At 39.7% G+C, this 21,453-nt stretch overlaps 1 protein-coding gene across 1 annotated transcript in view; it reads left to right on the top strand.

Moving 5' to 3' along the window:
* Positions 1-21,453, top strand: part of LOC140269169 (collectin-12-like) — a 42,636-nt gene that overhangs the window by 5,849 nt on the left and 15,334 nt on the right. The window contains exons 3-10 of the mRNA XM_072364194.1: positions 15,663-15,785; positions 18,323-18,409; positions 18,558-19,601; positions 19,743-20,285; positions 20,416-20,567; positions 20,656-20,765; positions 20,881-21,023; positions 21,092-21,126. Of these exons, the coding sequence (XP_072220295.1) occupies positions 15,663-15,785; positions 18,323-18,409; positions 18,558-19,601; positions 19,743-20,285; positions 20,416-20,567; positions 20,656-20,765; positions 20,881-21,023; positions 21,092-21,126 (2,237 nt within the window). The remainder of the gene's footprint in view (positions 1-15,662; positions 15,786-18,322; positions 18,410-18,557; positions 19,602-19,742; positions 20,286-20,415; positions 20,568-20,655; positions 20,766-20,880; positions 21,024-21,091; positions 21,127-21,453) is intronic.

Genomic DNA, 21,453 nt, shown 5'->3' with positions numbered 1-21,453 from the left:
GTCCATGACTCATTTTGACATCTGCTCTCCACAAGGTATCTATTATCCCACTGAGAATCCAAACCTGAGAAATTGCTGATCTACTTCCTGTGTCTACATTGGAAGTTTATTCAGTACAAACCTATATAATCAGAAGGACGGGAGAGGTGGAGAATACAGTAAGGGGCCTTCATGACTACAATGTGCTGTGTCAGCAAAATGCCAAGGAAAGGGAGGGAAGGAGGGGTTTAAAAAAAAATTGCCAAAAACATTTTTTTCTTCTAAATTCGACTACAGCTTTCTTTATCTTATCATATTTTGGTGACCTGTGCTTGGTTATGCTTTTAGCAATCCTCTTTCAGTTTTGCCTGATTCTAGAGAGACATTTTTCAATAATTTTGAGTCGCATTCCCTGCCTGACTTATTTTTGGGAGCAAAGCAGCAAGTGGTTTTAATTTACGGGGACTTTATTACCAGAAAAGAATGTTTTCAGAATGCCTGCCTGTTACCCCCCCAGGGCATGCATGCAGTTTGTGCTCTGTTATCCTAATGAAAGATTACTGGCTCATGTTTTCAATAAAGAGCAGTGGGAGTTAGAGGAACAGAGACGAAGAAGGCATTAAAGGATTGCAGAGAAGTGGAAAGAAGTTGACCGGGGGGGCAAACGACAATGACAGATAAAATAACACTTCATGCTAACTTGTTTTTTGTCCTATAACAGACCTGCAAAATCTACAGGATCAGTCTGTTACTTGTCACAGGGGGGTGGGTCAATCCTGGACTGACCAATAAGAGGCAGGCAGGAATGAAGCCCAGACTGGGCAGAAATCGCTTTGTCCCATTTGGGGCTGATTGTAATCATGCCGCAGGGATTTCTTCTCAGAGAATTAGTATAGGTCGGCTGCAGCTCAGCTGCATTGACCCCTGTCTGGATTAGATCCTGATTTAATTCAGATGAATATTGCTGACATGCAGACATAAGAATGAGGCAAAATCATGTTTTCACACAAACACGTTGTCTTCAGCTGGTAAATAATTGTGTTCTAGGTAAATGTGAGACTAACTAAAACATCTTAATTGAAACCATTATGACTGTGAAAATAATCTAGTGCAGTGACACTTTCATTACATCCTTAGTTGTACTAGTTGTAACCCAGAATAATCCCAGAATCCCTACAAATATTATTCACATTACAGAATACTTTCAGGCAAATTTAGGCTCTGTCGGCATTGTTGGCCTGTAGACCAACATTGGCAGGTCTCTACTGGCACACAGCCAAGTAGCTTTTTACACACTATTGTTCTTAATTAAGACCCGGTGACTCTTTTGAGCTAGCACAGAAAATGTAGCTGTTTTATGTAGTTAAGTTGGTAATTACAAACTTCACTTCACTTCACTTGGGCATACAAACACATGCTACTAGTTGTTGGCACCTCATCGGTCCAGCTGTGATAACCAGCGTGGTAAAAAAGATTTTCCTCAACCACCACCCGAACTACACTTTAACCCTGTCTTAGTCATGTCTCAGCTTCTGTCCCCAAACAAACTCTTCTGCAGTGGCTGAGACATTTGAGTGAACAGGATTGCAGATCCAGAAATACGAATGTTCACATACATCCAGATAAAAGTTCAGCTGTATGTATGTGGAGCTACATCTGGTAGATGCAGCCATGATGCCCTGTTCAGCATTTGTAAGCCATGCATTTTTTATATAGACATTGTAGATCTCAGAGGAAGAGTTCCCTTTCAAACACAGGAAAGGGATCTCAGACATGAAATATGACATTTTGGGAGTTGCAGAGTAGCTTCTGTCTGTGTGTGTGTTTAAATATAGCTCTAGTAGTTTAGACTGGAATCAGTTTAACCACCTCAATAAACCTTTTCACACCACCCCGTGGGATACACTGGCCAATTTTAGTGACACGCCTTTAACCAGCTGTTTGATAGGGTGTCTTCCCTCATAAATTGATGTTTGTCAAGCTCTACATTCACACCAGGTTTTGGCTCAAATACAAGAACAGCACTCATAATATTGGAAGTGTCTAACTTCATTTTTTGGTTAACAATCCCAGACAGGCGGAGAAATTGTGTCTCAGTAACAAACTTGATGGAAGCCTTTTTGGCCTCAGGGAAGGCCAACATCAGCTTTGCTGTTTCCTCTCTTTGAAAAACTACAGAAAGTTCAAATTAAAAACAGGTACTTTTCTTTGTTTTATTTTGAGTCACTGTGCTGCTCTCTTTACGACTTTCAGACCTGGCTGTGGTGCTTTTGTTGCTCTGGCTGTGCTTACATTGGCCCACAACCAGCACACTGTGCAGTGTTATTCTTGTTTATGCATGAAAGCTTCTATTTACAAGATAGTGAAAAATTTCTGCCATAGAGTTTCTCTATTTACTAGTGCTTAAGTGTTTCAAAAGATCGTGTCCAACATCTTTGTGTATTAACATCTGTAAAACAAATATCTGAAACAGTCTGCTGGATCCAACCTTCACCTACTTTTGTGTCAGCAGGATCGACTCTATTTCACTTTCACCTTTCCAACATTCCTCAAAATTAGATATGTAAGATCTAGTTATGTAGAGCAGATTGCTTTTTTTTAGCCAAATTTTCAAATAAGAGGTGAATAAGACTTTATTACTCAGGCTTAAAGACATTATGGTCTCAGAGTTCGACCTCCTCCTGAAGTTCTACTGTACAGCTGCAAACCTTTGACAGTAAAGTTTGACATTGACATAGTACCTTATGTCTTCATTTAGCTCTGTTAAATGTCTCTGTTTAAGGCTGTCTCCCAAAAGGCGAGGTTTGAATCTGCCCGGACTGGTCATATTGTATTTCTTTTCTGCTAATAGATCGCCATAAATGTTACAAAACTTTAATATAAGTTCTTTAAGACTCCTATTTGCTTTTTTTTTTTTTAACATGATTATTCAATCTGATATTAAACACCCTGGATGTAATATTAGTCACATCCATTTTGGGGTTGTTTCCTTCTTGCAGTTTTCGACTCTGCTTCAAGGACACTGTGTGGTCAGCCAATAATGTGTCCAGTCTATATTGAACTGATTAACACAGGAGCTCTGGCAGCATTTTTGTCATAGCCATTAGTTTAATAATATAGAAATCTTATAAGTGTCCTTTATGCACTTTGTACAGTTTTCATACTGTAAAGCATATGTTGATTAAAGAGTTAACTCAATGATACGTTACATAGCTTCTCTACCATTTGCTACATGAAAAACAGGCAGTCAGATACCATCTTCTCTGTGGTCAGTGTGTTATCCCAAAAGTAAAATCTGACTTGGCTGGATAGCTGGCGGTCCACACTGTGTGGTTTTATTGGCTCTACAGGGTGATGAAGCTTGAAAGTGCTGTGTGGGGATGGGATGGAGTGCAGCAGAAACTCTATGCACATCAGACTGGGCGATGATTGCTGCTGATTCAGTATTGTAAATGCTTCTACGTCGGGCCACCCAGCAAGCAGGCGTGACCACACAAAAAAACACAACTGCACAGATGGTTTATGAAGTTAATTGCAGAGTTCAGCGGCGCACTCGTGCTGTGGTTTTGGACTTGATATGAGAATGTAATGAAATATTCACAACCTACGTGACAAAATATGTCTCAGTTTATTTGTTCTCATGTTATTGTGGTGAGGTTTAAATTAGTGTGGATCTGTCTTCCCAGATACAGATTGCATTCTGCGAGCTTTGACATCACACTGCTGCACATTTTTCCTGGTATTAAGACAACTATGGTGTTCAGGAGAAACAATGACATCAGGGATGTTTAAGAGTACCACTCATGGTAACATGTTTATTTCAGTCTAAAAACACAACCTCATTCAAGCTCTTGCTTTTGTGGCCCTTCTGCATTCTGCTTAACCCTGTAAATAAATTCAGCTAGAGGCAGAAAGAGTTTTTAGGTTTATTCACTGTACTGTGCTCGTTTCTTGTGATCTTTTATGGTTTAATTTGCTGGCAGAGAATGAGAACATCTGAACCTCTGGAACACAAAATTAGTTGAGATGCATTTCTCACACTATACATTTACATTCAGTTGGATGGTGTGTTGCTATAGCAACTCTTTCAGGCACAAATCCATAGACCATGTTCAAAATATTCTTGTGGCAACCATGCTTTTCTCAGCAGTTTGACGATGAGCATTTTAAAGCCTCGAGTTTAACATGAGGTTCTTTCCTTCCTCTGCACCTTTTTGGTGTCATAAGTGTTGGAACTGGAGAGTGATCCTTAAAAGCTGTTTGGACAAGCATTCCGATCTTTGTGACATAATGTCTTCTTAATTTTAAAATGTATTTGGAAAGAACCACCAGCACGCTGCTGAAGGGAACAAATCTAATTTATGATACTGTAGTGAAATATTTAAGAGCAATTGCAATGAATTAAGAATGTAGTACTTAAGCTATTTCCACATTGGCTTCACATTCAAGACTGCATCAGCCTTTTTCACAAAGTCTATATACAGATGCAGTAGCATATTAGCTTAATTTGCACATAACCTAATATTACAGTTTTATTCAGAGCAATGGCCCAGTCAGAATAAAGTCGGTCGGGCCATCTGTTAACCTGTGGGGCATATTAACACACATTTTACATGCTTGTTTAGTGTACATGTAATCAGTGATGTTGGAATTTTTGGATTTAAGAAATATTTGTCTGTCTTGATATGATTAAGTTCACTGTATTGTCATGTGTTTCTCAGTGCATTATCATGTTTGTTTCTGTTTTTTGTACTGGCTTTTTTTTTTATACTTACAGTTTTCTTCAAACCAAGTGAGATATCCATGATATTAGAAAATCAGCTTATCTATCATTTGCACATCTAATCACTCTGGATTCATCTAATGAATCTCAGTTTGCGTATGCCTGACCATTCATTCTACTTACAATTTGAATTATATATTTCTGCAAATGTTTATTATGTTCATTATAGAGAGATACACACTCACATATACATCTTTGTATCAATAACTTTGTGGGGACATGAAATTGACCTAACATTTTTCCTAGCCATCACAACTGAATGCCTAACCCTAAATCTTTTCCTAAATCCATGTCCTAACCCAGAAATTCACTTTGGACTTGTGGTGACTGCAGTTTGGTCTCCACATTTACAAGACTTCCCCATAAGTTTGTTGTCCTGTCAGGCTTTGGCCCCCATAATCATATAAAACCAAACACACACACACACACAGCTGCAAGCCAGAATCAGCCTGCTCTGAATTTGAATGTTACATATCAGCACTGCGCTAACTGCTAATTAGTATTGTCATTCCATATTTACTAGATTAATTACAGTGCTGTTCCCCCAATAGGGACTTGATGATTCGTCACTAATATTGCATTGTTTTTTTATAACATTGTGTGGGACAATATAGCTGATGTAGCAGCTGTATAGATAAAGGTTACAGCTGGAATAAGAAAAATTGTAATTACTGCAGTGAAAGACTATTGTAAACATATGCACAAAGGCCTCAAAGAATCTGGTTAAATATATTCTCTAAGAGGTTTATTTATCTAAAACGTTTCAGGTTATATCTTAAAAAGAGAAACTGTGAGGGAAATGTAGCCTTTTATTCAATGTTTTTGTCTTTTCTTTTGTAGGTTTTAGCTGTTGTCATCTGCTCAAACAGCAGTTTGTTTTTGACGCTGAGAAAGTGAAAGTCACAAGACATTATTATTGATTCATTGTGTCTTACATTACGACTGATACGCTGTCAAAGAACCCACAGGGGACTGCTTAAGGCAGGGATATGCTTACACAAGCAAGGATATTGGTGACCCGCCAACTTGCTAGCTTTGAGCTTCATTTCCTTGCTGGAAGTTTTCAGATTTTTATGATATGTTTTAAAATAAAAAGGAAAACATCAAGTTTGCTGATTTTGAATCATTGGCTAGAAATTCCTATTGATTTTAAATTGCTATGCTTGCTTTAATAGACAGAAAGGCAGTTTTTTTCCCCTTAAGTGTACAGAATATCACGGCTAATTTCCTATGAATGCTTAAAGAGTTTCACATCCACATAGCTTACACTTACCATGGGTCCCCAACTGAACAACAACTGTGTCCTTGGTCAGAGTAATCGTGTCTTGTAAATCTATTTTCTTTTATTCTGTATTCCTATTCATTCCTGCAAAAACTGTATCCATACTCTTGTTCATGTTATGCCATCATTTGCTGATTTTTGTTGTGGTGCTTCTTTTATTTCTACAACAAACCTAAAAGACTACTGCTGTCTTCAGTGTTTATTGCAAACAAAACTGTGCAAACATACGTAGTGATGGCAGGAGAACGTTTAGTCATAAGTCAAACCCCAAGGAATTGATACCCCTTTGGTCAAAGTGATATAGTGAAAGTCAGGATCAGTGACCAACCTCTTCTCCCTCTTGCTGAGGTTCACATGGTCCTGTTTTACTTGAAATGACCTCATTCCAACATGCCACTACTGGAACATGAGCAAGAGGAGCCAGGAGGGCTCCTGTCCCCCACTAAAGCCAATAAAGTTAGTTTATAGCTTCCATGTTTTTCTAAATGCATGCACGTAAAATGTCTTTTTTAAAGGAATGTTTTTCTTTTTTCAATTCAGATTTTGTGTTTTTAGAAATATATTGTTCCAGAAATACATAAACTACCCACTTAGTGCATACAGATAAGAGGTGCATGAAATGTAATGTCTGTCTTTCACTAGTTCTTTGCTCAGTTAAACATCTCTTTCCTCCTAAGGTAAAAGACATGTTTGTGCTGATTTGTGTTGTAATAAATTATCTGGCTGGACTGGACTACCTAGACCATGCAAGTGAGCTCATGGCAAATTTATGTTGAGAGGTCCCTTCTCAACACATGAAAATAGTAAATCTATCTTGCATGCTTTAGGCACATTTTTAGAGCAGTAGCTTGTCAAATAGAATGTGATCTGTTTTTAACTTCACACATTTTCATTGTTATTTTCTATGATAAAAGAGAAGAGACGTAAAAATGCTAAGCTGAAAGCCAGTTTTGCATAGGTTTCTACATGTGTGTTGGCATAAACGTACATACATTTGTGTGTGCTTGCTTTAAAAAAAAAAAAAAACACAACTTCTGCACAATGGTTGAGATGCAGGTGCTGTTTGAGTTGTTCTGTACAGCTTTCACAGGTAATATAAAGTCTCAGTTAGACTAAAAGATCCTGTCTGCCAATGCTACCTCTGCTGGGCAGCTTTCTGTGAACCTACAGGACTTAACAAGTTGTATTTCATTACATAGTGGGGCTCTCTAAATCTCATCATGCATTGTGAGACCAAGAGAGTTAAACTTGTATTTAAATGGAAACTGCTGACCTGCAGGAAAGAAATAGGCTTTTTTTGATATCCAATCCTGCAGCATAAAGTTTCACTAACACAGTGGCCCAGCTTTGTTAATGAGGCACACTTGCGTGCTTAAAAGTCTGTCTCGGGGATTACGATATATGACCCATTTGTCATAGCCTGTCTTCTTCTAACCAAGCACAGATGGGATGACAGAACGAGATATAATCAACTCCATGTTCCCTGCTTCACTGGATCTCAACCTCTGTTTTAACAGATCTGTGTTGTTGTTGTTGTTGTTTTTACCACAGCCACAGCATACTAAAAGAACAAGAAATGCACTGCAAATGTTTTCTGAAAAATCAAGTTCCATTCCACCATTTTGGTATAAGTCTTGTGGTGTTTCATGCAAATGTCTGTAAGCATGTCGGTGTATTTGAAAGAACTTCAATTAGATTGTGTTCATTTCGAAACAGAACCATCTTGTCTTTATTTTTAATACATTCTTTAAATTCAGTCTTTTTAAAGACACATCAATACATTTTTTTAAGTGCATTCTTGGTAAGTAAGAGTCCTCCAAACACATCCAACCACATTGCAATATGTATGCCAGTATACTGTTTAGATTATGATATTTGGCCAAGGCCTTCAAAGAAACTGTATATATGATGAAAAAAAAATAGAAATCTCCTGCTCTGTCAATTTTAGGCAATATGTGTGTTTATGTATGTCATCCTGTTCACACGTGCAGCCATTCACTATTTGTTCTTTTCCAGACTTCTCAACATACACATGTTTTACTGTAAACCTCTGATCTGCATTCTAAATGCGAAAAGGAAGTGAGCACCACTGAGAGGGGGCTCTTATAAAAACACCCAAAATAGCCCCACTGACGACAAAGTTAAGACTCAGCCCCTCATTCTTATGATGCTTGGCATGAAGGAATGATGTATCAAATGTTGGCATGCGTCCTTTGATTTGGCTCCACTGTAACAAGGCCCAGATGTGCCTGAGGACTGGGGCCCATTTATAAGAACTATAAACCTGTTAGTGAGGACTAAAAAAAAAAAGCCAAGGCATCCTAGGCTGGCTCAGCAATTCAGGGAGCTTAATGTCTTAGTAATTTGTCGCAGTGGTAACTTCCCCTGTCGGACAGTGCTTACTTGTTAACATTCCTGCATGTAATTGTTAGCTGTAAGAGCCAGAGGGGGACACCATAACTCCTTATATCTCGTCAGCCCAGTTAAAGGTTCAAAATGATCTCAAGTAAGGGGTCAGAGGAACCACGCCTCGGGTACAGAAGGCAAGACAAATAAGTAAAGATACATCAGTCCAAAATAAAACAAAGCAATAAAGACAAAAAAATGGACTGATGAAATGAAGGAGCAAAATACAGTATGTGTTCATTGCTGCTGATCATTTGTTTTTGGTGGGTTTTGTCAGTTCATGACCTATTAATTCAATATTGTTTGGGTTGTTTTTCATTAAGTTTTATAATGGTCACTTTTTGTTGGTCCTGACTTGCTTTATACGGCCTCCATGAGGTTGAGATTATAGTGAAATTTAATAGTAAGAACTGGATGGAGATCCTACGCACATTCATGACCTGCTCAGTGGGAATTACATCATGCGTTAAACAGATTTTTCATTTTATGCCACCTAAAGTGTGGTCCGGTGTATTTTTATGATGCTTACCCATTTACATTAGCCTCAGATGTGCTCTCTGCTTCTTCCTTGGATGTACTTAGACTTAGAACAACTTTGAAATGCCAAAAGGGAAATGGTTTTGTAACAGCAACTAACCAGGTTTCCATTCACCCGAGTAGTAAATCTGAAGCAAACTTTTTTTCCATAAACCATAGGCTCCAATGCTAGAGTTTGGAATTCTCTGGAAGAATTAGTTGTTCTAATTAGAAAATGGAGAGAGTTGTTCTTCAGGAGCTCATATCTGGGAATATATGAGAAGACACCAGTCAGTCTCATGTGTTTATAGATATTTTTTGTCTTTGCCAGGTTAGACAAGCTTCAACAAGTAGTTTCCATTCTCTCTATTACACAGCAAGTCTTCTTTAAAACAGGCAAAATACCATCTCAAGTGAGCATATGAACTTTCTGTGCATTAGTTCTTTTGATTGTTACAATTTTCATTCATATGTTCTTATTTATATCTTGTAGATACAGAGTAAAGATGAATACTGTTTAAGAATTATTAAATCTCACAAGAATACAAGAAACAACAGCAAGGTGATGCAGAGTTTTGTGATCACATGTTGTTAGTCTGGTTAGCCTGGTTAGAGGAGGGAAGTATGTTTACAAGTTTCTGTTTGTTGTGTGAACTTCTCCTTCATTGCCAGTAGTTTGATGTCTAGGCTGCTGGAACATATCCTCGCAGTAGTATGACCAGGATGGTACGCTCACACCAGTGCAGGTCCCCTTGAATTACTCACCAGAGCCATCAGCTCATGTCTTGTCAATGGATCTTAAATGTTTGGTAACAACTGAGAGATTTTACATCCGTCTTTTCCATCAGTCTTTGTTGCTTGGAACCATCTTTGTTTCCCTGCATTCCCTTCCTCACATGCATCTCTGTGAATCATCATTTGATTTTTTGCAGAAATGTCTAGAGGTTGTTATTGATATTCAAAAAAAGGATATTGGGACAGGTTTGTTAAATGAATTTTGAAATAACTCGGTGAAAAAAGCATGCAGAAGTTTTCCAGTCAGTGTATACTGAAGTGCCACAGCTACAAAAGTCCCCAAAGAGGATTCTAGCAAAAGAAAAAAAGTAGGATACATTTGAAAACCAGAGCTGCTCCTCACCTAAATCTGGTGAGTGCATTCATGTCTGTATCCATGTTTGTTGTTGTTTGTAACTGTACATTTTTTGTGTATCTACGCTTATGTGGTTTGCCCGATCATTTTTCAAACCAAAATGCGTCAGTATAACACTGATCATGGAAATTACAAAACCACAATTAGATGTAATCATAGTTTTAACATATGTAGATGGTTACCACACAGTTCTTTAACCACTTAAAAGACAAGTATTTGTGTGCTCTCTGGAAATGTGAGAAAACATCATAATCTATCTTACTCCACCGAGGTGGAGTTGACAGACAAGCACGGCCTGTCTGTGTGACTCCTGCTTTATGGCTTGTTACTAAATTCAGCTTTTCATGAAGTCAAAGAATTCCTGTGGTAGCCAGCCAGTTACTGAATATGACATTGCATTCACACTCTGCACAAAGGCTCTTCACACAAAAAGACTCGAGGTCGTACAGGCTTTCTTTGTGTTGCCATGGAAATTTCCACTACCAGCCAGGAGTGAGATGGCACATGCAAGCAAGTCTGATGGCAGGTACATGGAATATGGAGAAATAAGTGTTGATTTTTTTTTTTTTTCTGTAGCTTAGTCAGATTCCAAATGAAATACAGCTGTTTTACAGACACCGCACTGGACAGCCCCCAGCTTTCTCTCTGCTTTTTTCTTTTCTTCCTGATCCTCTGCCTCTCACTTTCACAACAACAATGAATCTAACACTCCCATTTCGGTAAAATGACCCTAGAATCCCTTTCCCGGCCATATCCACAGTAAATTGAGAGCTGCTCTAGAGTCATATGGAGTAAATGCTGGATTTTGGTTTCTTTTGAAAGGTAACACTTCAAATATTTTTCCCCATACATTCACACTGTTACTGTGAATAAGTTACAGATGGTTGAAGAGACTAATGAGAAAAAGTCCTTTTGAATCCAAAACTGTCTGTAATAGCTGTGGTGTAAAAAGAAACGCAAAAATAAATATTTTCCACAGTTCTTCTAAAGGTATGTTCAGGTGCTTTCCAAAAATGGGTCCACAGAAATGTCAGTCTCTAATATTTCCACCCACAGACTCCTCATGTTTCCTCTCCATCTTGAATGGTAGAATTACTTTTGGTGTTGTTCGTGCCACATTTTAATCCCACAAAGTCTAAAAACTATCCAGAATGCAGTTTACTTCTTCATGAGCAGACACACAGAATACAGAAACGTCACGCTGCAGCCATGCTGCTTTATGCAGTGCTTTCTTCCTTGGACATTTAAAATTAAACATATAGCATATTATAGATGAGTTGCCTCAGTATTGTACTTTTTGTTTTAATTGTAATTTTGATTGTACCTTGTGGTCATAAAATTGTTAAGTGATTTGCATCAGTTGAATCACAAGTATCTTAGCTTTCCAACAGTTTATACACTCGTGAATACCATGAAGTTGTGTAGAAAACAGCTGATTGCCTGTCAGCAGGCCTACTGTATCTCAAGAAGTGTACAATACAATGAAAAACGTATCCATAACTTTGCATACCTTTCTCTAAGTAATGTATGTGATGATACAGACAGACATATTACAGACGGAGCAATTTTTGGTTGTATAACATCTAAAAGGCAAAAATGGGCTGCAGCCACCAACCCTCCTTTTTTTGAAGGCATTGATTAGATGTCCACATTTAGCCTAGATTTCACCACCAGACAACAGATCAACCAATTTTAGCATGACTTCAGTTCTGTATCTTCCATGTTTGCAGTGTTGTTCTGAGCTGAGATTTTTTAAATCCAGTGAGTTTATTTATTTGTCATTTCTCTTCACAGCAGAACTACAAAAAGTTACAGTATCGTCTGTCGCACCTCTCGTCTTTCAAGGCTTTTTTTTCATTTGATAATCCCTTTGGAAATAGGGGCCCAACATAGATTTCAGTTTGTTCTCCGCTGGTGTATCACAAGTGCGCATCTACATATTATAGCGTTTTTCTGCCACTTAGAGTCAGTCTCATAGATATGTGGAGCAGTCTGTGCTGTGGGCTTCTCTTGGTTGTGTTAGCTTTGTTGTTGGACCTTTAGCATTGCAATTATCTTAATTAAGTGTGAAGATCATGAAGATTGTCCAGTGCAGTTGTTATCTGAGCTTTTCACCTGCATTTCTATGTTGTTTGCAGTTTTAGATGCTTTGTACTCTTGGTTGTGAAATCTGTTGTTGTCGGGCCCTCGCAGCTTCAGCCAGCTCAAGCTAATTTTTCTACCAATCAGTAGCCTATTTACTCAACGTGTAGCATCATCCCCGGAGCATTGCGTTGTTTGCTTTTTTATGGACTGCATATCTGTCCATATGCGTTGAAAAAATGTCCGTCTACAGAGACTGAAAGCACTGCAGGCAGATACACTGCAGGATTTTATATGGCTCGAGTTCAGTCTGTTGACAGGGTTGGCCTGGCTGTCTTCCAGCTTGTTGCTCTCAACAGACTCAACCCTCCAGTGTTCTGCATCAGGCCTTGTGTTCTCAGTCAGTCCATGACAAGCATGTGTCAGCATGTTAAGTAATGTAATAGTTTATGTGTAGAACGGAAGAACTAACAGTAGTTCTATGAAATATGAGGCACTTGCTGACTAATGAGGTCTTGCAGGGGGCTGTAATGAAATTTCAGGATGCAGAGAATACACAGGAGAATTAAAAAAAACTTCCAATGACCCCTGGATTTTCCATTCTCACTTTGAAGAGACTGTACATGAAATTTTTGATTGTGAAAGACGTTGCCTCAGTGTTCTTTGATTATCATCATCAGTATTAAAGACAGTATGTGTTTTAACTATATTCTTTCTTAACATAGCTTAACATCCTCTATAGAAAACAAACCACAAAATTGTGCTGGAACTCTTTGGCCCTCATTTAACACGCACATAGAAACTCAGTAGTTTTATTTTCATTCTGGATTCTATGTCATTGAACACAGCAGATTCCCTGGTGGTGATAACTCTTCATCACTATTGTGTGTACCAAATAGGAAAGAATTGTTGTTGGAGCAAAACTTTTTGGAAGGAAATAGAAAACATGTTGCTGATGTGCAGCGGGAAAAAGTTACAACTCTGGAAGGAATCACGAGCAGCACTGGCCAGAATGAATTTCAGTGTTAGTTTAGTGGAAGTATTACTTTGGGGGAAAAAAAGCACTCAGTTTGTAACCTTTCCCGGCAAAGTTATATAATACAGTATGTGTGAAACAGCAATAGAGTTAAGGGGAGAAATGTCAAAATGTAAAGATACACACCATGCTTAAATATACTGTAATCCAGACATGTTTTTTTCTGCATCTTCGGTTTTATTTCAAAGACATTTTTTTCACATGATGGACTAACAACACCTAACACCCACATTCTAGGCCAGGATCCCAAAAATGACTGAGCATTTTCCATAGCTGTCCCCTCACTATGGAGCAGATCATAGAAATACAATTCAAGTCTACTCTTTCTTTGAAAATATGACTTCTGTCTAAAAATGCATCACTTTGCAGTTGAGTTTCCATGTTTCAAGCTTCCATGACCAAGTGCGATCTCTGATTGAGTGCTTTGTTTTGGCTTATTCAATGTTTTTTTTAATTTATTTTTTATTTGGAAAGTTTAATAAATCAGCAGTGAATCAGTGGAAAGTCAAAGGAGTCCTGAACACATGGTGTTGAACCGTTTTCTGAGATTTTTGTAACCAGGCAACTGTGCATCTGTTGATTGATACAGATCGAAATGTTCAGACCACATTCACAAGTTCCACTCATGAGTGAAAACAATCTGAAAAACATTTTAAATGCCAAACCAGCATGCTCCAACTCTGGATCCACTTTGTCCTTACAACTGCAACAAGAGCCCATCTCCTCTCTTCCACAGTTTATTTTTCTGTCAGTATGTGGGCGTCTAAAAACTCAAGTGGTACAACTGTGATATGATAATGAATTTTAAAGTAAGGCGTTTAGGATGTGCAGTAATACCATCATAATCTAATTAACAAAGGTATGCGGGTGCATTGTACCTTGACGAATCTGTACGCTCTAGGGAGGATTTTAGACGAGTTAATCATTAAAATAAATGTTTTTTGAAGGGAAAAAGGGCTGTAATTGGTAGGATATTTTTAATTTACCATCCCAGCTAGAAAACATGTGATACTGCCAGAGAGCAGGTTAATGTATAATGGACACATAAACCTCCCCAGCCTCGTTCCTGACCCAAAACCTGCAGCCACCTGGCTGGTTGTTTGCATGGTGCTATGTTGTGCTTTCAGCAGCATGTGGGAGATTCTCTGTTAGAATTTTTCCACACTCACTCCCGGCACAAGACTCTTGGTACACATAAGGACAACAGTGGCCAGCATATCCATGTCTAGGTCCTTGAACTGGTCTCTTTCAGGTGGTCAGATGTGATGTTTGCACAGATGTTTGGGTCCAAAGCCGAGAGGCCAACCCCCTGGTACCCCTCTGGTGGTCCTGGCCCACCCCTTACTGGGAAGTATGAAACCTCCTTAGGCTATGTTCAGTGCCAATACGGGTGATATGACTTAAAGGGGCAGACCTGCGCCTCTGAGGCTGCTTGAGGGAGGAAGTCATGTAAAGATGTCATTCCAGCTGTGGAATGTTTCCCCCAATGGAAAAAGCTGAACTACCCATAATGCCAGGGGGCATGTTTTCACTAACGTATGGGTTGTCCCTAAGGCATGATCTCCTCTACTTATTTATCATTATTTTATGTCATGTCTGAAAGAGAAATATTAAGCTTTGTTGTCATTATCTACTGTGACCACTAGACAGGTTACAATCTTCCATCTAATCAGCTTGATTACAAAACTGTATTATAGTCTGACTTCTTGGCCAATCACAAGTCTAAATAGAAAAATGTATTTTGGGTTGTCCAAGAGTGAAAGAAAGTTTGACATGACATCTATAAAAGTGTATTCTAAGCAGTTTCTTTTTGCTCTGGCTAAAAATTTATTTCAGAAACATTTTCTTTTCAACATTGTTCAAGGTTTCTACTTTGTTCCATAAAGACCTTCACTGCTTGTTGTGAATATACACCAGCTGCCCTCTTACCAGAAGCTACTCGGTCGAAACTAATAAAGACAAATAGAGATCGTGCCTAATGTTTGGCATTGTTTCACTTTTTGCCATCTGTGAACATCTGTGACACAAATGACCAAAGATTTCATTGCTCCCTTGCTGTAGATCAGATGGCAGTGAGGAATGGTGCTGTTGTGCCATATGGGTCACACATGCAGTGTTTTCAGAGTTTCATAGTGAGTCGCCTTGCCTGTTCAAGATGCTAAATGTTTTCAGTTGAGACTTGGCTGACAAAAAGGTACAGCGTGTCCCACAATAGACAAGACGAAACTTAGTTGTGAAATGAAAACAGAAAGTCCCACGTGCTTTTCCTTTAGAATGAAAACTTGTGGCTCATTTAATGTTATTCTACTCCCATATCCGGTTGCTCAATGTGCAGATATAAGTTACTATTGCTTCTGTTGATATAACTAAGCCAACTCACTGCATACTGTAAACTGATTTGTGATACAGATTCTGTTGTATGTTGCAGGTATTCAAGAGGGTACAGAGTGTACCAAGTGTAAAAATGACTGGGCATTAAGGGCAGCCATTGCTCTCCTCTATGTGCTCTGTGCACTGCTCACCATAGCTGTGGCCATACTTGGATATAAAGGTAAGTCAAAACAGATGTCAAAAGTTGCTTCCTGTTCGATGCTTTACTTTTCTGTGTCCCTGTGGCAAACCTCGATGTCCATAAACCACATTTAAACACTGTGGTTGACAGAAGCAACACAATGTATGCAAACATTTTGGCTCGGTTAGCTAGACGCTTCTATTTCCTACACACTGGATCTTGAGGAACTCAGAAAATCTTAACTTGAATGTGGTGAAGACTACAGTGAGGTGTAAGATGTCTTACCTTCTATGCAGCCTCCTAATTATAATGTAATGTGTTTCCATGGAAACATCGTCATTAAGGCATGTTTAGCTTCGTCAGCATAAATCTCATAAAGCATCACTTGCCTTAGTTCAGATTTGAAGACATGCCACCATATCACTTTATTTTCTGTCTTGTCTCTTTTCGAACAAAAGTGAATAATTATGAAAAAAACTGTATTTTGCGTGAAACTAACAAAATTGTTTGCTCTAATACTTTGGCGTTTACACTGATATCAGGGTGAAATAAAAGAAAACTTCCTTTAACTGTAAATGAACACTTATTCCACAGTATTTGAGAAATGTATTAACTCTGCTGTTTAAAAGAAATTAATGCTTGTGAAGTTATGGTGAAATTTGCCGATGTTTTGGATAGTCTCAACATTCTGTTGTTTCAGCATAAAAACAAGTTGTTTTTTATGAATATTACAGTGAAAACATGTGTGCTCTATTTTAAGCATATTCTTCATTTGTTACTTCATCCCTTTCCTCCCACATGGTCAATCTGTCTCTCTCTGGCTTTGTCTTCATGTCTGATGTTTGATAAAGTTCAAATGATTGTGTCACTGGCTGCAGCTAAGTCAGATAGTTCAGTTTAAGATTTACTGCAGAAAGAAACTCTGACAACAGAACCCATTGTTTATTCTCCACTGAACTTATAGGGTTAAGAGATGAGCCCTAGCTGTAAGAAAGCAGGAAATACATTGTGCAACACTGTCCTGACTGCAAACCCTTTTTGTGGTTTGAACCTCAGTGTGAACCTCTGTGATTCTAGATAGAAACAGGGAGGAATTCCAGTCATCTCAGTTCATTTTGAAGGAAATGTCCTGTGTATTGTCCAATCCTACACATTTGTGGCCCGAATCAATCACACAAAATCTGTCAAAAGATCCTTGAGCAACATTTTGCAAAGTATTACCTGCTCCACAGGCAACATAAAGCTCACTCTTCCAGCAGGGACGTACTTTATTAAAGAATCTAGATCAAGTTTAGATCTAAATCAGAATCTACCTGTCAGGAATATTATGGCTTCCAGCTTTGAGTCTGTTTCAGTGTGGAGCCAATGTGATTTTGACTGTTTGTCTCTAATGTGTACCAGATGATTGTAAAGCGATGACCTTAGCTTAACAACCTTGAGCAGGTTTTATGGCTTGGTTGCAATTTGTTGTCTGATGAACCGCAGGTTGACTCACAAACGACTACAAGTGTCCAAAAAAGTTTGAGTTCGCAGGAAACCAATGCTGGCTGGAGTCTTTATTTGTTTTGGGGTTTTTTTGGATCCTCCATCCATTACACAGCACATACCGCTGGTCCTCAAATGACCTCGTCAGTTGGAGCTCTGTTTGTGTTACCTGCTGTGTCACTAAGTGTCTGCACCAGCTCCAGCACTGATCAGCATTATTCATTATTCTCCAGGACTCAGGTTGGCTGACTCCTTAATGCTTGCTCATAACCTGGCCCAATAGGTAGCCAGTAAGCCTCACTTGAATTTTAATCTTAAATAACTCATAATGCTTTTCCGCTAAAGGAATGTTGGGACTAGGGATTTATGGAGGAGAGCATGAAGGTGAATTCAAGATCAAGGAGGACAGACAGACCCCCCACCCCTGCATACTCCAACTCTCAGCAGTTGGCCAACAGCACTTTGAAACCAGGCCCTTGTGCTTTTGTTTGTCCAAAGTACATGTTATTGTTGCATGTTTGTGTCACTTCTGGAATGATAACTGTGGAAGCTTAGGATGTTTTCCACTTGAGTTTTTAGACGCCCACCTACTAATAGAAAAATAAACCATGGAAGAGAGGAGATGGGCTCTTGTTGCAGATGTAAGGACAAAGTGGATCCAGAGTTGGGAGCATGCTTGTTTGGCATTTAAAAGGTTTTTCAAATTGTTTTCACTCATGAAGTGGAACTTATGAATGTGATCTGAACATTTCGATCTGTATCAATCAACAGAAGCACAGTTGCCTGGTTACAAAAATCTCAGAAAACAGTTCAGCCCCATGTGTTCAGGATTCCGGTTTGACTTTCCACTTATTCACTGTTGAAGAATGAATACAGCAGCGCCATCTGCTGGTCTGAGTAAATCCTCCTCAGTTGAGACAGCTATCCTCTACCAAAGTAACCAGTAACTCTTTTGACAATATCCCACTCTTTGTCTCTCAGTACTAGGGAAAGGTTCCTCATATGAAATGGAGATTGGAAAAACTTACAATATTTACAAAGAATCTTTATTTCTCCATATTGATTTCCTTCTCCTCTTCCCCTTTTAATAGTGGTCCAGAGGATGGACAATGTCACAGAGGGCATTCAGAACTATGGAGGCAAGATCAATGCTGTGGAAACGGACTTAAAGAAACTAGGTAATAGTCTCTAACATGAGATTGTATCCCAAATATGAATAGTTTAAACACACAATGTTGTTCAAAAGTGGGTGTGTTTTCAGTTTGAAATTTTATTTTAGTTGCATTCCTTGCTGACACATGCATTTTTTGCAAACCACCTTTTCAGATGATCAGAATGGAAAAAAGTCAGTCAATGCCACAAGTGAAATTAAGACTTTCAAATCAGATCTGGAAGAATTACAAAGTCAACTGAAAGACATTTCCATCAGGGCAACCAGTAACAGTGACATGTTGGAAGAACTTCGTGTCACAGGAGATGACATGCAAAGTGGGCATGTATCCCTGCAGAGTATTCTGGAGGGCAGTGCAGCCACACTGCGGGGGGTCAACCAGACGTTGGCCTCCTACAACGGAATGATTGACCACCTCCAGGAAGACACTGCACGGCTCCAGTCCGAGATACAGGGTCAAGTCAATGTGCAGAGCCAGACCCAGGTTAGTGTCAGCTCGCTTAATATCACCCAAGCCCAGCAGCGCAATCTGCTCAGCACTCTGCAGAAGACAGTTGAAGATGCAGGCCAGGCGGTCCAGAAGTTAAAGAATGACTATCAGGTTCTACAGCAGACTGCCAGACAGACACGTTCTGACACAGAGTGGCTGAAAGAAAAGGTTCAGAATATCCAGGTCTTGGCAGCTAACAACTCCGCTGTGGCGAGGTCCAACGGTGATGCTCTGGATGACTTGGGAGCTCAGCTCAGCACTCTAGCCAGCCAAATCCAAAACACCTCAGCCCTCTCTGAGGTCCATGACCAGAGCTTGCGTGAGCTGATGGACCACCAGAGGGACCATGATAATGCCACTTCATCAAAGTTTGATGAGATGGAAGCGCGATTAGATAGACATGAAAATGACATGGACCGCGTGACTGGAAACGTCAGCTTTGCCGCGCAGATTCTGGGTGTCATCAGCTCTGATCTGAATGGCCTGAGGTCCTGTGCAGAGACAGTGATGAAACATTCAGACCTGTTAGCAGGACTAAATAGTAGTGTGGAAGAGGTCAAGGCAGACAGCAAAGAGCTGCGCACTGAGCAGGATGAGCTGACAGCCAAGTTGGACAAAGAGGTCAGCAACCTCTCTGTGGTGATGGAGGAGATGAAGCTGGTGGACAGCAAGCACTCACAGCTCATCACCAACTTCACCATCTTGCAGGGTAAGAAACAGAAAATACTTGGTGAGCATGTTGAAAATGATCTACTTTTGATTTGATTTGATTCTGTCGTAAATTCAATGCATGTGACACACAACAGTAACAAAACACACAGTTCACTGATCGGCTCCTTTTATGGTTCAGGTCCACCAGGTCCAAAAGGCCCAAGGGGGGACAAAGGTCCCCAGGGCCCAATGGGCCAGCCGGGGCAAAAGGGTGATAAAGGAGATCGAGGCATGCCCGGATCAGTTGGGCCTAAAGGAGAGAGAGGTGCTGCTGGACAACCGGGTATGACAGGTCCAAAAGGTCCAGTGGGGGCTCGGGGGTTTCCAGGTGGTAAAGGATCTAGAGGGTCTGGAGGTCGACCTGGAAATCCTGGAGAGAAAGGTGAACCTGGGGCTGCTGGGCCTCCCGGTAGGGATGGACAAGCTGGATTGCCTGGACCACAAGGACCGCAGGGGCCCAGAGGAGCAGTGGGACCTGCAGGTATAGAGGGGCCACGAGGGTCCGTTGGACCTATCGGCCCTCCTGGACCTCCTGGTCTACCAGGGCTACCTGCACCTCCTATACTTGTAAAGCAACCTCAGCCCACACTGCCGACTTTAGCTTCAGTACCCACTAAGGAAGCAGAAGGTTCTGTCTCCCGGCAGGTCCAGCCCCCACCTGTCACCACCTCACAAACACCAGGTGAGTTCAATGACTTCAGGAAGTTTGAAATGAGTACAGTAGAAGTATATATTTCCAAATGTTGCTACCTTAAGAAAATTATGCTGCATCTCCGATGATTTTCCGTTTAATGCACAATTCTCATATTTAGATTTTCCAGGTTGTCCACCTGACTTCAGAAAGTTTGGAAACAGCTGCTATTACTTCTCCTCTGGTTCTCAGAGACTCAACTTTAATGAAGCACACCTGTTTTGTACCAACATTTCATCCCATATGCTCATCATCAATGACAATGAGGAACAGGTAGATATTATTCCAGACTTCAAATGATTAAATCAACCAATTATCCACATATTTTCTTGTAAAATATCAGTTTCTCTTCAATCTGTAGCAATTTGTAAGAAATGCAGTGGCAGGGAAAGGCTATTTCTGGCTGGGACTTACTGACAGAGAGGAGGAAAATATCTGGAAGTGGGTGGATGGAACTATACCTGTTTTCAAGTGAGTTATGAATCTATGAACGTATTTTATTGATGTCTGATAAGATACGGTTCTTTCATTTAAACTCAACAAGCTTGAATGAGTGTATCAAATCATCATTGTGGTTGTTTTTTAGAAAGTGGAAGCCCGGCCAACCAGATAATTGGACTCATGGTCATGAAGACGGCGAGGATTGTGCTGGCCTTATACATAATGCCAACTGGAACGATTTCTACTGCACTGACCGCATCGGTTTCATCTGTGAACGTTCCTCTGACTGTGAGTACTTTCTTTGTCTCAAAAACGTTTTAATTTTGAATCTCCTAGTTATGTGTGTGCTTGGGTAGTGTTCTCTATTGTTGTCATTATAAACAAATCCCAAGTAAAAAAAGAGCAAAAACAATCAAGTGTTTGTTAACATGCTGGCACTCCAAATAAAAGGTGATGATTTCTTAAAGCTCCAACTTCATATATAGAACTTTAGGGTGGGCCACAATGATTTGGAACCCTTTAGAACATTCTAATTATTTCATAATGAATATGACCCAAAACATCATCATGTATATATATATATATATATATTTATACTAAACTCCAGGATTATTGGGTCTGTTTTTGTGCCTTACTGGATCCCACCTGCACAGAGGCTGTCTTTTGTATGCAGAGATCCTACATACTACCCTTCAACCTTATGCATATATTGGGAGGC

The sequence above is a fragment of the Leuresthes tenuis genome, unplaced genomic scaffold (genome assembly GCF_036924035.1).
Source record: "Leuresthes tenuis unplaced genomic scaffold, fLeuTen1.0.hap1 SCAF_14, whole genome shotgun sequence".
NCBI classification, from domain to species: domain Eukaryota; kingdom Metazoa; phylum Chordata; class Actinopteri; order Atheriniformes; family Atherinopsidae; genus Leuresthes; species Leuresthes tenuis.
This window is presented reverse-complemented; position numbering and strand designations above follow the sequence as displayed.